Source organism: Glycine soja, chromosome 5 (genome assembly GCF_004193775.1).
Source record: "Glycine soja cultivar W05 chromosome 5, ASM419377v2, whole genome shotgun sequence".
Lineage (NCBI taxonomy): Eukaryota > Viridiplantae > Streptophyta > Magnoliopsida > Fabales > Fabaceae > Glycine > Glycine soja.
In genome coordinates this window covers 8,326,590-8,343,365 of record NC_041006.1, presented here as the reverse complement: position 1 = coordinate 8,343,365, position 16,776 = coordinate 8,326,590, and the positions used below count along the sequence as shown (strand labels likewise).

At 37.8% G+C, this 16,776-nt stretch overlaps 1 protein-coding gene across 1 annotated transcript; it reads left to right on the top strand.

Annotated features, from left to right (window-relative positions):
* Positions 1–1,457: 1,457 nt before the first annotated feature.
* LOC114411105 lies at positions 1,458–1,976 on the top strand. Its single transcript, XM_028374867.1, has one exon. The coding sequence runs from the start codon at positions 1,458–1,460 to the stop codon at positions 1,974–1,976; it is 519 nt and encodes a 172-aa protein (XP_028230668.1).
* Positions 1,977–16,776: the final 14,800 nt, after the last annotated feature.

Sequence of the window (16,776 nt, the reverse complement as noted above, 5' to 3'; positions counted from 1 at the left end):
TGCATTTTTTTCTTCTTCCATTATTTCTTCCATAATTTGCACGGGTAATGCTTGTTTTTGTGCATGCGAGGTAGAACTGCAACTGGAGAAATAGTTCCTATCAACTTGGAAATTGAAGCCACTTGCAGGCGCAACAATGCTGCAAGAAGAAAAAGGGAACAAGAAGCACAAGGAAGCAGTCACACCTCACATCCTCCTTCGCCACAAATCCACGTCCAAATGGAGGACGAACATGCACATCGAGTCATACTAGAGGATTACTCTAGTACAACTACTCCATAATTTTTTACAAGCATTGCAAGGCCGGAAGTTCAAGCGGCCTACATCTCTTACCCTCACTCTCTCATCCAACTCATTCAAGGGAACCTCTTCCAAACAAGGATCCATATGCGCACCTTGCTTCTTATATAGAGATTTGTAACACCGTTAAAATAGCCGGTGTCCCTGAAAGTGCTATATGCCTCAATCTTTTCTCTTTTTCACTTGAAAAGGAAGCAAAAAGGTGGTTGCACTCCTTCAAAGGCAACAACTTGCGGACATGGGAACTCATAACGCAAGATGCAACCTTGGCGCAAAATAAGCTACTATCTAGACAAATAGAAGCCCTGAACGAGACCCTCAGCAAGCTACCACAACAACTATAAGCGGTAAGTCCTTCTCACTCTTCTATTTTGCAGGTAGGAGGATGTCATACATGTGGAGGAATACAAGAGCATGAACAATGCACGATCCAAGAAGACCCTTCCAGGGAAGTCAACTACATGGGCATACCAAATCACCATGGATTCCAAGGTTACAACCAAGGAGGTCTGTCCAGATTCAATCAAGGATCAACCAGATTTAATAGTGGTCCACCAGGATTCAACCAAGGAAGGAACTTTACACAAGGTTCAAGCTAGAGGAATCACCCAGGGAATCAATACAACAAGGAGCAACAAAGTCAGCCTGCCCAGAATCTCAACCAAGGGGTAGATATTCACGAGAAAACCAACAAGCTTGAGGAGACGCTAAACCAATTCATACAAATTTCAATGTTGAATTACCGAAGCACAGAAGCCTAAATCAAAAACTTGGAAATGCAGGTAGGACAATTGGGCAAACAGATGGCTGAAAGACCCTCCGGTAGCTTTGGAACCAACACGGAAAAGAACCCCAAGGAAGAGTGCAAGGCTGTGCTGACCAGAAGCTAGAAGAAGGCACAAGAGGAGGAAGAAGCAAAGGAAGACCAGTCTAGGGAATGAAGGACAGACAAAGAAGGAGAGAGAGAAGAAGAGATGAGAGAAGAAGAAGAAGCAGTCTTAACTCCTAAGACCAAAAGCCAGCTAGCCCGAGAAGCTAAGAGAGAAGAGCCACCAGCCACTCTAAAGGAGCCCCTATATCCTTTGGTACCGTAAAAGAAGAATAAGGAGCGTTACTTCAAGTGTTTCTTGGAAATATTCAAGGGGTTGGAAATAACAATGCCATTCGGGGAAGCCTTACAGCAAATGCCACTCTACACGAAGTTTATGAAGGACATCCTTACCAAGAAGGGGAAGTATATTGATAATGAGAACATTGTGGTAGGAGGCAACTGCAGTGCAGTAAACCAGAGGAAGCTACCTCAGAAGTTCAAGGACCCTGGGAGTGTGACTATCCCCTGCACCATAGGGAAGGAGTCGATAGGAAAGGCCCTCATTGACTTAGGGGCAAGTATCAACCTGATGCCCCTATCAATGTGCAGAAGAATTGGTGATCTGAAGATAGACCCAATCAGGATGACGCTTCAGCTAGCAGACCACTCAGTCACAAGATCGTATGGGGTAGTAGAAGATGTCCTAGCCAAAGTCCGCCACTTCACTTTTCTGATGGACTTTGTCATCATGGATATCAAAGAAGACATGGAGATTCCTCTTTTCTTAGGCAAACCCTTCATGCTGACTGCCAACTGTGTGGTTGATACGGGGAACGGAAATCTGGAGTTGAACATTGACAATTAGAAGGTAACCTTCAACCTGTTGAAAGCAATGAAGTACCCTAAGGAGAACTGGAAGTGCTTCAAGGTGGAGGAAGTCAACGAGGAAGATGTTAGCGCTCTTGAAATGCCACAGACTTCGTTGGAAAGAGCCATGGTGAATATGGGAGACTGTTTGACCCGTGAAGAAGAAGAAGATCTAAGGGCTTGCTTGGAAGACATGGATCAAGAAGACAACACTGTTGAAAGGGGAACCAGCTTCGAGGAACTAACGAGCGAGAAGCCATCCGAGGAGAAGAAGGTAGAGTTGAAGATATTTCCTGATCATTTAAAGTATGTGTTTTTAGAAGAAGGTGAGACTAAACTTTGTAGAAGCAAAGCTTCATGCTGAATCAAAGGTGATTCAAAGGTGTTTTGATGATAACAATGATGATAACAAAAGATGATGACAAAGGTGATGACAAAAAGCTCAAAGATCAATCAAATAACAACTCAAGTGAATCAAAGATCAATCAAAGAACAACTCAAGTAAATCAAGAACAATTCAAGAGTTCAAGATAAGAATCAAGAAGAATTCAAGACTCAAGAAGAAAGTCTAGAGACAAGAATCAAGATTCAAGGTTCAAGATCTCAAGAATCAAGATCAAGATTCAAGACTCAAGACTCAGGATTCAAGAATGAAGAGAAGACTCAATCAAGATAAGTATTAAAAAGTTTTTCAAAACTTTGAATAGCACATGAGTTTTTGACAAAACCTTTTACCAAAGAGTTTTTACTCTCTGGTAATCGATTACCAGATTATTGTAATCGATTACCAGTAGCAAAATTGTTTTGAAAAAGTTTTCAAATTGAATTTACAACGTTCCAATTATTTTCAAAAAGTTGTAATCGATTACAATGTTTTGGTAATCGATTACCAGTGCCTTTGAACGTTGAAATTCAAATTCAAATGTGAAGAGTCACATCCTTTCACACAAAAGCTTTGTGTAATCGATTACACTAATTTGGTAATCGATTACCAGTGACTGTTTCTGAATAAATCAAAAGATGTAACTCTTCAAAAGGTTTTTGACTTTTTCAAATTGGTTTTAAGTTTTTCTAAAAGTTATAACTCTTCTAAATGGTCTTCTTAACTAGACACGAAGAGTCTATAAAAGCAAGGCTTTGTTTTGCATTTTTCAATCAATTCATTCATTCTATCAATCAATCTTTTTCAATTCATTCTTTACACAAGCAAGTTTTTCACATTGATTTCTGAGTCTCTTTGAACTTCTTCTTCTTCTTCCTTTTGCCAAAAGCTTTCCAAAGTTTTCTGGTTTTTCTAAACCTTGAAAACTTGTGCTATTCATCTTTTTCATTCTCATCTCCCTTTGCCAAAAAGAATTCGCCAAGGACTAACCGCCTGAATTCTTTTTGTGTCTCTCTTCTCCCTTTTCCAAAAGAACAAAGGACTAACCGCCTGAATTCTTTTGTGTCTCCCTTCTCCCTTGTCAAAGAATTCAAAACGACACAGTATGAGAATTCTTTTGATTCTTCCCATTCCCTAATACAAAAGTGTTCAAAGGACTAACCGCCTGAGAATTCTTTTGTATCCCCATTCACAAAGTATCAAAGGTTTAACAGCCTGAGATCTTTGTCTTAACACATTGGAGGGTACATCCTTTGTGGTACAAGTAGAGGGTACATCTACTTGGGTTTGACTGAGAACAAGAGAGGGTACATCTCTTGTGGATCAATTCTAGTGGAGGGTACATCCACTAGGTTCAAAGAGAACAACGGAGGGTACATCCCTTGTGGATCTTTGCTTGTAAATGGATTTTTACAAGGTTGAAAGAAATCTCAAGGACCGCAGGTCGCTTGGGGACTGGATGTAGGCACGGGTTATTGCCGAACCAGTATAAAAACTCTTGTGTGTTTGTTTCCTTCTTCCCTACTTTTTTACTTTCCGCTGTGCATTTAATTTCTGCTTTTACTTTTTGTTAAGTTTCTCTTCTACTCCATATTCTCTTAACAAAATAAGTAAAAGCCTTAGAAGAGTAATTTTTAATTAGTAAAGGTTTAGGAATAATTAATTCAACCCCCTCTTCTTAATTATTCTGAGGCCACTCGATCCAACAAACTTGTGGTGATCAGCAACTCACTCACAATTGAAGAAGAGAACAGGTTAGTAGAAATTCTAAGGAGACACAAGGAAGTAATTGGGTGACATATAAGAGGTATCAGCCCTAAAAGGTATCAGCCCTGCCTACTATATGCACAAGATAATGATGGAAGAAGATTATAGACCAGTCCGACAATCCCAGAGAAGGTTGAACCCATCGATGAAGGAAGAGGTAAGGAAGGAGGTGCTCAAGCTTCTAGAGGCTGGGCTTATTTATCCCATCTCTGACAGCGCTTGGATAAGCCCAGTACAGGTGGTACCAAAGAAAGGGGGAATGATAGTCATCTGGAACGAGAAGAACGACTTGATACCAACATTGACTGTCACTGGTTGGCGAATATACATCGACTTCGACTACCGCAAGCTAAATGAAGCCATAAGGAATGATCATTTTCCTTTACCCTTCATGGATCAGATGTTGGAGAGGCTTGTAGGTCAGGCATATATTGCTTTTTGGATGGATATTCAGGTTATAACCAGATTGCTGTGGACCCCAAAGACCAAGAGAAGACGGCCTTCACATGCCCTTTTGGTTTGCCTATAGACAGATGTCATTTGGGTTATGTAATGAATCAGCCACATTCCAAAGGTGCATGCTGGCCATTTTTCAGACATGGTGGAGAAATGTATTGAGGTATTCATGGACAACTTTTCAGTGTTTAGGCCCTCATTTGAAAGCTGCTTGAAGAACTTGAAGATGGTACTACAAAGGTGTGTAGAAACTAACTTGGTGCTGAATTAGGAAAAGTGTCACTTCATGATTCGAGAAGGTATAGTTCTGGGCCACAAGATTTCAACCCGAGGGATTGAGGTAGATAGGGAAAAAATAGAAGTAATTGAAAAGTTGCCACCACCAACAAATGTAAAAGGAATTAAAAGCTTTCTAGGGCATGCAGATTTTTACAGGAGGTTCATCAAGGACTTCTCGAAGATTGCAATACCATTAAGCAATTTGTTAAATAAATATATGTTTTTTAATTTTGATGATGATTGTGCAGCAACATTCCAGACCCTAAAGACCAAGCTCGCGACGGCACCAGTAATGATTGCACCAAACTGGAACAAAGAATTTGAATTGATGTGTGATGCCAGTGACTACACAGTGGGTGCATTTCTAGGACAAAGGGAAGACAAGGTATTTCATGCCATTTATTATGCTAGCAAAGTCCTCAATGAAGCACAAGTTAATTATGCCACAACAGAGAAGGAGATGCTAGCCATTGTCTTCGCCTTGGAGAAATTCAGGTCTTATCTGGTAGGGTTAAAGGTAATAATTTTTACTGATCATGCTACTATTAAACATCTTCTCACCAAAGCAGATTCCAAACCAAGGTTGATTAGATGGGTCCTACTTCTACAAGAATTTGACATTGTCATCAAAGACAAGAAGGGATCCGAGAACGTGGTAGCTAATCACCTTTCCCGGTTAAAGAATGAAGACATAACCAAGGAAGAACCGAAGGTAAAAGGAGAATTTCCTAATGAGTTTCTTTTGCAGGTTGCCACAAGACCTTGGTTTGCTGATATGGATAATTACAAAGCCACATGGATCATCCCAGAAGAATTTAATTGGAGTCAGCGGAAGAAATTCTTGCAGGATTCCCGCTTCTATGTATGGGATGACCCCCATCTGTTTAAAACAAGAGCTGATAATCTGCTAAGAATGTGTGTTACAATGGAGGAAGCACAAAGCATTCTTTGGCACTGCCACAGTTCACCCTATGGAGGTCACCACAACGGAGACAGGACAATGGCAAAAGTGCTACAATCAGGTTTCTTCTGGCCCTCTATTTTTAAAGATACTCACAATTTTATGCGTTGTTGTGATAAATGTCAGAGAACAAGGGGGATTTCTAGAAGAAACGAGATGTCGCTGCAGAATATCATGGAGGTAGAAATTTTTGACTGTTGGGGCATTAATTTCATGGGACCCCTTCCTTCTTCATACAGGAACATTTATATCTTGGTAGTTGTAGACTACGTGTCAAAGTGGGTAGAAGCCATAGCCACTCCAAAAGATGATGCCAGGGTAGTAATAAAGTTTCTAAAGAAAAATATTTTATCCCGTTTTGGAGTCCCACGGGCCCTAATCAGCGATGGGGGAAAACACTTCTGCAACAATCAGTTGAAAAAAGTCCTGGAACACTATAATGTCATACATAAGGTGGCTACACCTTATCATCCACATAAAAATGGCCAAGCAGAAATTTCAAACAGAGAACTAAAGCGAATCCTTGAGAAGACTGTTGCATCATCAAGAAAGGATTGGGCTTTGAAGCTAGACGACGCTCTGTGGGCTTGCAGGACCACATTCAAGACCCCTATCCGATTGTCTCCATTTCAGCTAGTATATGGGAAAACATGTCACTTGCCAGTGGAGTTGGAGCACAAAGCGTACTGGGTTCTTAAATTGCTCAACTTGATGAAATCGCATGTGGAGAAAGGAGAAAATTACAATTGCTAGAGTTAGAGGAAATGAGACTGAATGCCTATGAGTCCTCTAGAATCTACAAGCAGAAAATGGAGGCGTATCATAACAGGAAATTGTAGAAAAAAAAACTTCCAGTCGGGCCAACAGGTATTACTCTTTAACTCCATACTTAGATTGTTCCCAGGTAAGCTAAAATCAAAGTGGTCAGGACCGTTTGTCATTAAAGAAGTGAGACCCCATGGTGCAATTGAGTTGGAGGATCCTATAGGAAGAAATCTTGATAAAAAAAATGGATAATTAATGGATAGCGTTTGAAGATCTATAATGGAGGACAATTAGAAAGGCTCACAAGCGTTGTCTATTTAAATGACCCTTGAAGCAAGCACAATGTCTAGCTAAAGATGATAAATTAAGCGCTCACTGGGAGGCAACCCAACACATCTGTACAAAAGGAGATTTTCTATATAAAAAAAGAAACAAATAAGAAACAAGATTTTTTTTCAGGATCTTCATGGACTCTCAGTCCACTTTGGAAGTACTAGAGGCCTTCATCCAGTAGGTTGCTTGGCCAGGAGTCCAACCCTCTAATGATGGGGGGGGGGGGGGGGGTGAGCCCTCTGAGTTCGGAGATACCACTGAAGTCGGGACTAAGGATGAAACCATATTGCAGATCTAGCAGCTTATTGGGATCCAGGGCCCACACAAGATTGAGACCCAAATCTTTTTACCAGGATTTTTATTTTTTTCTTTATTTCGTTTCTTTATGTTTCTTGTCTTTAGTTTTTCTTTTTCTATCTTTCTTTTTCTTTAATTTCAGCAATTTAATTTCAGTAGTTTAAATTCAGTCAATTTGGATTATTGAATAAGTGCATGATAACTTGTGAAGTCACTTTTTAAGCTTTTTCTGAAAGGATTCAACACTTGAAATGCTACATACCAATTTTTGAGAAAATGCTGGTTCCATGAAGGCAAACGCCAGTTCAAGTAACGGAGTATGAATCACAACAAAGAGAGGAAAAAGTTAGTTTGTCGGAAAGAAATCATGGTACGGTAAGCCAACAACTTTGTCTTGTCCCGATGAGTTGTGTGAAACCTACTTGTGAGAGAACGTTTTTTTTTAATTTGTTGATTTTGCATCATTCTTAGACTGTTAGATTAATTACATGAGGTGAAAATGATCAAGGCCATGTTTCTTCATATTTTTAGCCACTTAGCCAAAAAGCCAACCTTTGATGATAATTTATCCCTTGCACCATATTTAAGCCAAAAATGATAATCATGTTTTTTTAAAAAACCCCTAAGCCTATTTTAATTATCTCCTACCTTATTTTAGGGTTTAAGAGAGCATAAGAATTTTAGTCATGATATGCCAAAAACTTGTTAACCGATTGGCAAGTGTACCAATTTGTCTAAGTAGTAAAATCTCGGAAGTTCGAGTGTCGATTTCCATAGGGATTTTTTGTTGTACTTATTTTAAATACTTTTTCAATTTATAAGTGTAATGAATTTATAAAGATTTAAGGGTTGGAAAACAAGAATTCGGAATTGTAAATAAACAATAAAAGAGAAAGCAGTGTGATACAAAGTAAAATTCAAATGGATGTGAATGTCAGGACCTAGCATGCCTTTATCGCCTAGGATGTATGAATTAATGATTTTATTTACCAATGCAATTGATTTTATTCTACCCGCATTTGTTAAAATACTTGCCCCTAATGTCTCACGATAACAAGCCTATTTTACTTACCTATCTCCCAAATGTCTTTGAAAAGATTCAATAAATAAAATACAGGAAGGTTTAATTCTAGATGCTTGCTTTGACGCATGGGCATAATGCAATCTTTTTTTTGTTCTTCAATGATTTTATTAAGATATCCTTTCTTCTTGTTCTATTAAAGGTTACCCTCTCTCGAACATCTAACCCCTAAAATCTGTACATGCATACTTTCCTTATATCTTAATTAAAGGTTACCCTCTCTTTAGCACCTAACCCCTAATAGAATAATAAGATGAAATATGCAAGATAGAAACAAAAAATATAATAGAATAAAAAAGAAACCTAGAAGGGACTCCTTTTGCATTGATAAATTTGAAGTGCACCATACATCGTTTGACTTTTTAGCCCTGCCAGGTCCTAACTAAGGGATTAGCCACTCATGGCCATGAGGGCTTTACAATGGGAGGGATGGAAGAAAGAATTGGAAAAAATGATAAAAAAAAGAGAGGAAATGAGGAGTTCTCAGGCTTTGGGTAGTAGTGAGAGTGCTCTGAGACTTGGTGTGTTTTCTCCTTGGCTTGACTCCCTTTTTATAGCTGCTGGAGTGGACTTGGGCCTGATGCCAAAAAATCTTCCTTATTTATTTTTGATATCTTTTGTATTTGTTTTGCTTTTAATCCATCCTTTTCATATCCCATATTTGGCAGTTATCAAAATCAAATCCACCTGATGCCAAAAGATTTTCCTTATTTATATTTTTTATAACTTTTGGATTTGTATTGATTTTAATTCCTCCTTTTCATATCTGCAAGCCATAAATAAGAAAAATATCAATTCTTATCTTTCAATCCAAAAATAACTGCTAAATAAATATTTTCAAAGATATTTTCAATATATTTTTATAAAAAAATAACTCATATTTAGCTGTTATCAAAACACAAATGTTTTGTACTGGTTCACCCCAACTTTTGGGCTACGTTCAGTTCTCCATCATACCTTGAAGGGTTCCACTAATCAAATCTTTGATTAAAACATAGTATTTTCTATGTCACTTCTGGCTACAACAAGTACTCTTAAGGCCACTAGGTGACTATGCTTATCAACAAGGCCCAAAAAATTACGACAACATAGTTATTCCTCCTTTCAACAATAAGGTCGTGGAATTGAAGCCAGCACTGCTTAGTCTAATTGGCTCACATCCCTTTGTTGGAATGGATCATGAGGATCCATACACACATTTGTCTACCTTCTTGGAATGGGAGCTTCTGATGAAGATGTTGAAGCTGTCTACCTTAGAGCTTGATGTAAGCTCCATTGGAGCTTGTAGGCCTAGGATCTTCTTCATCAATGGATTCCTTTGCTTCTTGGAAGATGAATGGCAACGAAAGGGAGAAGGAAGAGAGAGAGGAGATGCCACTTCAAGGAGAAGATGAGTCTAGAAGAAGCTCACCATCATAGGAGGCCATGGATAAGAGCTTGGAGGAAGAAGGAGATGAATGAAGGGAGAGGAAGAGAAGAGCACGAAATTTTGTGCTCTAAATGAGCTTTTAAATCTGAAGTTTAATATTCAAATGATCAAAGTTGAAAAAACTGCACACAGATGACCTCTATTTATAGCCTAAGTGTCACATAAAATTGGAGGGAAATTTGAATTTCAATTCAAATTTCACTTGAATTTGAAATTGAATTTATGGAGCCAAACTTTGGAGCCAAAATTTCACTAATTATGATTAGTGAATTTTAGTTATGGTTCAGCCCACTAATCCAAGATCAATTCCAAGATTCTCCACTAAGTGTGCTTAGGTGTCATGAGGCATGTAAAGCATGAAGGACATGCACAAAGTGTGACTATATGATGTGGCAATGGGGTGTAGTAAGCAAATGCTCACCTCCCCCTATAAAATTTAATTCGATTGGGCTTCAACCAATTCAATTAAATTTATTTCCAACTACACACATCAAATATTCACTTAGTGCATGTGAAATTACAAAACTACCCCTAATACAAAAACTAGTCTAGGTGCCCTAAAATACAAGGGCTGAAAAATCCTATATTTCTAGGGTACCCTACCTACATTATGGAGCCCTAAATACAAGGCCCAAAAATAATGAAACCTTAATCTAATATGTACAAAGATAAGTGGGCCCGTACTTAGCCCATGGGCCCGAAATCTACCCTAAGGCTCATAAGAACCCTAGGGCATTCTCTTGCATCTCTGGCCCAATCTACTTGGAGTTTGCTATCCAATGCCCTTGCGGGGTAGGATTGCATCAGAGCTTTTCCATTTTCATTAGCAGGTAAGGCAAAAACATGGCTCTAATCACATCCAAATAAAAGCCTCAACACTTGGGAAGAGGTGGAGGAGAAATTCATAGCGAGGTTCTTTCCTCCATCAAGATTTATAAGCGCAAAATCTGCCATCGCGACATTTTCCCAAGGATCTGATGATCCTCTCTATGAGACATGGGAGAGATTCAAAGCTTTGTGGTGGAGGTACCCAAACCATAACTTTGATGATGCTACACAATTGCATATCCTATATAGTGGTTTGAAACCTTAAACCAAGATGATCCTTGATGCCTCAACTGGAGGGACTATGATGTCCAAGAGTCTAGAGGAAGTCGTTGTAATCATTGACTCCATAGTAGCCAGTGATTATCAAAGTGTTCATGATAGAGCTCTGACTCAAAGAAAAGGTATAATGGAGTTGGACACTCAAAGTGCAATTCTAGCACAAAAAAACTCTTAACACAACAATTTGAGGCCTTAACAAAGCAGATAAGCCAACTTCCTCAGCAATATCACCAAGGTGGACCACAGAAAACATATCAAGCTCACCAAGTTCGACAAATTTTGAGATGTGATTTTTGTGGTGGTAACCATTAGAATGGCCACTGTTCAACACCTGGTGATGGACAACAAGAAGAGGAGGCCCATTATCTGCAGAACCAGGCTAGACCTCAACAAAACTTTCAAGGAAGATACCAAGGCTATAGGGGTGGCTTAGGTTCAAATCAACCTTATGGCAGGAGACCACATAATAATACATATTCTGGTCCAAATAACACTTCTTTTGCAGGTCCTTCTAACAACACGTATGGAGGTTCTTCAATTAAGGGTACACAACAACAACAAGCTCAACCAGATAGAATGTCCAAGATGGAAGATACCTTAACCTAGTTTATGTAGGTATCCATCTCAAACCAAAAGAACACTCATGCTTCTATTAAAAATCTAGAGGTTCAGGTGGAACAATTGGCGAAACAAATGTCTGAGCATGGAAGTAGATCCTTCTCAGCAACCACAGAGGTCAACCCAAGAGAACAATGTAAGGCAGTTACAACTAGGAGGGGGAAAATGGTTGTTTTGAAGACGAAAGTGAGTTTAGTGAGAAAAAGACAAATGGAGGAGTTGTAAAAATCAATGATGAAAAAGAAGTAGTCGAAATAGAGCAAAAAAATGAAGTATTAGCTAAAGAGGAGGAGAAAGAAATGAGTGAGGTGGAGAAGTAGAAATTGAAGAAAACAACATCTAGCAAAGGCAAAGTTGTACTATATCATCCGCCAATTCAACATCTTCCTTATCCACATGCTCCATCAAAAAAGGATAAGGAAAAGCAGTACTCACATTTTTTAGATATTTTTAAGAAACTACAAATTAACATTCCCTTTTCAGAAGCACTAGAGCAAATGCCAAATTCATGAAAGAATTTCTTACAAAGAAAAGAAGAATCACGAATGATGAAACAGTAGAGTTGGAAGCAGGATGCAGTGCAATCATCCAAAAATTCATTCCAGAAAAATCACGAGATCCCAATAGTTTCACAATTCCTGTAACTATTGGGAGAATATCGATGGGCATAACACTTCTTGATTTAGGTGCAAGCATTAACCTCATGCCCTTATATATGATCAAACACATTAGATAAGTTGAAATTAGACCCACAAGGATGGCTTTGCAACTAGCTGACAGAACTATCAAGCATCCTTATGGTATTATTGAAGATGTGTTGGTGAAAGTCGACAAATTTCTCTTTCCAGTCGACTTCGTGGTGATGGACATGGAAGAAGACAATGAAGTTCCATTAATTCTTGGCAGGCCTTTCATGAAGACTGCCATAGTAATGATTGATGTTGATGATGGAAAACTCACTGTCAGAGTCCAAGATGATGAAGTGCAATTTAATGTCTTCAAAGCCATGAAGCACTCAAAAGATAAAGTGGAGTGTTTTCGAATGGATGTCTTGGATGAGGTAATTTCTGACTCTAGAAAGTATACTCAAAGAAAAGATAGGTTAGAGAAAACATTGACTGAAGTGTTTGAGGAGAAGAGTGAAGTTGAAGCAAAGAATAATTCAGAATGTCTCCAACAGCTAAATGCCTTCAGAGAAATTCCTTACCACCAATCTTTCTTTCAAAAAATAAAAGAAAAGAAGCCAAAGGAAGCAACAATAGAGATGAAACCTTTACCTCTACACTTAAAATGTGTTTTTCTTGCAGGCGATTCACAGAAACCAATCATCATCAATTCAAATGTCTCTAAAGAAGAAGAAAAAAGACTAGTGAAAATTTTGCAAGACTACATAGGAGCAATTGGTTGGACCTTATCAGACCTCACAAGTATTAGTCCTTCTTATTGTATGCATAGAATTTTAATGGAAGAGGATTATAAACTTGTAGCTCAGCCACAAAGACATCTCAATCCAACCATGAAAGAAGTGGTAAGAAAGGAGGTAGTCAAGCTATTAGAGGTTGGAATGATATATCCTATTTTTGATAGCCAATGGGTAAGTCCAATACAAGTAATTCCCAAAATGAGCTAATACCAACTTGTACTGTTATGGGTTGGAGAATATGTATTGATTACAAAAAGCTCAATAAAGCCACCAGAAAAGATCATTTTCCATTACCATTTATCGATCATATGTTGGAGAGACTAGCAGGGAAAAAATATTATTGTTTTCTTGATGGGTATTCAGGATATAATCAAATCACTATTAATCCTAAAGATCAAGAAAAGGCAGCCTTTACTTGCCCCTTAGGTGTTTTTGCTTACACAAAGATGCCCTTTGGTCTGTATAATGCTCTTGCAACATTCCAACGGTGCATGCTTTCTATTTTCTCTTATCTCATTGAAAAAAGTATTGAAGTATTTATGGATGACTTCTTTGTTTTTGGCTCTTCTTTTGATATATTTTTGTCTAATCTTGACACTGTACTGAAGCAGTGTGTTGAAACAAACTTTGTACTCAATTGGGAGAAATGCCACTTTATGGTGACTGAAGGCATTGTGTTGGGTTATAAAATCTTGGTGCATGGCATTGAGGTTGACAAAGCTAAGTTGGAAGTCATTGAAAAATTTCCACCACCAGCAAATGTCATAGGCATCAAATTTTTTTTTAGGAGATGCTAGATTCTACGGGCATTTCATCAAAGATTTTTCTAAAATTGCCAAACCTTTGAGCAATCTTTTGAATAAAGAAGTTTCATTTCATTTTGATAAATTATGTTTTGAAGCTTTTGATACTTTGAAACAGAAACTGATCTATGCACCCATTATCATTGCTCCAAATTGGACACTAGATTTTCAAATAATGTGTGATGCAAGTGATTATGTAGTAGGAGCAGTTATGGGTCAAAGGAAAAATAAAATTTTTCATGTCATACACTATGAAAGCAAGGTTTTAAACGAAACTCAAATTAGTTATGCCACAATTGAGAAAGAATTGCTTGCAATAGTATATGCTTTGGAAAAATTTAGATCTTATTTGATAAGATCTAAAATTGTGGTTTTTACTGATCATGTTGCTATAAGATATATGTTGGTTAAAGCTGATTCTAAACCCCGACTTATCCATTGGATTCTATTGTTGCGGGAATTTGATTTAGAAATCAAGGATAAAAAGGGAAGTGAAAATCATGTAGCTGATCATCTGTCTCGGCTGACTATTGATGAGGTGACCACACAAGGACCTGAGATTCAAGAAGAGTTTCCTAACGAGAAGCTATTAACATTTCAATAAGGCCATGGTTTGCTGATATAGCTAATTTTAAAGTAGTTGGTGCACTCCCTGATGATCTAACCTGGCATCAAAAGAAGAAGTTTTTCAGGGATGCTAAATATTTTGTGTGGGATGATCCTTATCTATTTAAAATTGGAGCAGACAATTTCCTACAAAGCATACTATGGCATTGCCATAGTTCACCTTATGGAGGCCATTATAATGGAGAGAGGACTGTTGTCAAGGTTCTCCAATCTGGTTTTTATTGACCTACCTTGTGCAAAGATGCTCATGAATACATCCAAAGGCGTGACAAATGTCAAAGAACAGGTGAACTCTCCAGAAGGAATGAAATGTCATTGCAAAGTATTTTGGAAGTCGAAGCTTTTGACTACTGGGTGATAGATTTCATAGGTCTATTTCCTTCATCTTACTCATATGAATATATTTTATTGGTTGTAGACTATGTAACATAATGGGTGGAAGCAGTAGCGGTACAACAGATAGATGCAAAAACCGTTATTTGCTTCCTAAAAAGTAATATTTTCTCACGGTTTGGCATACCCAAGGTACTAATAAGTGACAAAGGATCTCATTTTTGTAATGCCCAACTCACAAAAGTCCTCCAACACTACAGTGTCGAACACAAGGTAGCCTTACCTTACCACTCTCATACCAATGGGCAAGCTGAAGTTTCTAACAGAAAAGTTAAGAAAATTTTAGAAAAAACAGTTGCTCAATCAAGGAAGGATTGGTCCCAAAATCTAGATGAAGCTTTATGGGTATACAGAACAACATACAAAGCCCCTACAAGACTTACTCCTTTCCAGTTGGTCTATGGAAAATCTTGTCACCTACCTATTGAGTTGGAACATAAAGCTTATTGGGCATTAAAATTTTTGAACTTTGACTCAAATACAGCTGGTGAACACAAGAAGCTCCAACTCCATGAATTGGAGGAATTGAGGGTTCAAGCTTATGAGAATTCCAAGCTTTATAAGCAAAGAGTAAAAATCTATCATGGCAAAAAGCTGTCAAAAAGGAATTTTCAGCCTGGTCAACAGGTATTGTTATTTAATTCTAGATTAAGATTGTTTCTAGGTAAGCTGAAATCCAAGTGGTCATGACCATTCATCATCAAAGAAGTTATGCCACAAGGAGCAGTGATATTGGAAGACCCAACCACCAAAAGGACATGGACCGTGAATGGCAGCAGAATCAAACACTACTTAGGTGGAGATTTCGAGAGGCTAACCACTATTGTCCAACTGCAAGAGGCTTGAACCACAACAAAGACGTCCAACTATAAAGACGTTAAAGAAACGCTCTTAGGAAGCAACCTAGTATTTCTTAACTCTACTTTTAAAATTTCTTTTCTTCTGATTTCATACTTGTGTTGTTTAAATATTTGTTTGTTTGAACTATTTTTAAAATATTTTAGGATTATCATTTTATTTATAAGGGATTAATTGTCCATTTTAAATTTTTCTACTTAAAAAAAATAGACCATTAACTCGCCTAGGTGTGTGAACGTCTGCAAAAAAAATAAAAGGGGGGGGGGGGGGGTGAAATCAAGCTCCAAAAGCCTTCTTCCTCTTAAAACATGAAGGCTAGCTCCAAAAGCCTTCTTCCTCTTAAAACACGAAGGCTACACCTTCTTCACCCAGAAATTCATACAAGTGCCCTCATTTTCTCCAATTTTTGCATTTCACTTCATCTCATTCAAGTAAGAACCATGTTCTATCTAATTTTCGCATCTTGTTTATGAGTTATTTGATGATTTGTGTTTTCCTTTCAATGAAATGCAATTTAAATTTTTGTATGAATGGATGATCATTTGTTCAAAAGATGTGTTGTTCTGAATGATGCTAGGCCCTCTCTTGCTTTTCTACTTGTTTTAATTTTTCTAATTATTCTCAATCCTTCGTTTATACATGCCTAAACATGTGCACACCAAGTGTTCAATAAAATGTCACAATGGCTATACTATGTTTTCTTTTAAAAATCTGAATGCTTAAACATGTTTAGTCATTAGTTTAGGTGTTAGATAAACTCAAATTGATAACTTAAATAGGGTTGTGAATTGAGCTTGAAATTACAACATTTCCTTAAAATGCAATTACATGAGTTATTAATGGGCAATTAAACTTATGGCCAACATTTTATTTTGGACTTAAATTGTTGCGTTTGGGTGGATTGAATTGCTGTTTAAAATGCTGTTTTGATTAAACTTTCACACACATTGACTTCTTGGTTGCTAAAAATTGACCAAATTCAAAATGGCTAGGTATTCCTTGAAAAATAATTTTTGCTAAAATTCTAGTTGGACTTGTCTTTGTTACAGATGGCTCCAAAGAAACTTACCTCTAAGAGAGCTAGGAAGACCACTACAGGAGAAGGATTTAGCACAACTCCACCTGTAGAATTTGAATTTGATGGACATTGCTTTCGTAGTGAGGAATATCAATGCCGCTTTGAAGCGATCAAAGATTTTTCTTTCCTCAAGGAAAGAAG

Excerpts from the sequence above, each read along its gene's own strand:
- LOC114411105 (XM_028374867.1), top strand. The coding sequence starts at position 1,458 with ATGCCATTCGGGGAAGCCTTACAGCAAATGCCACTCTACACGAAGTTT.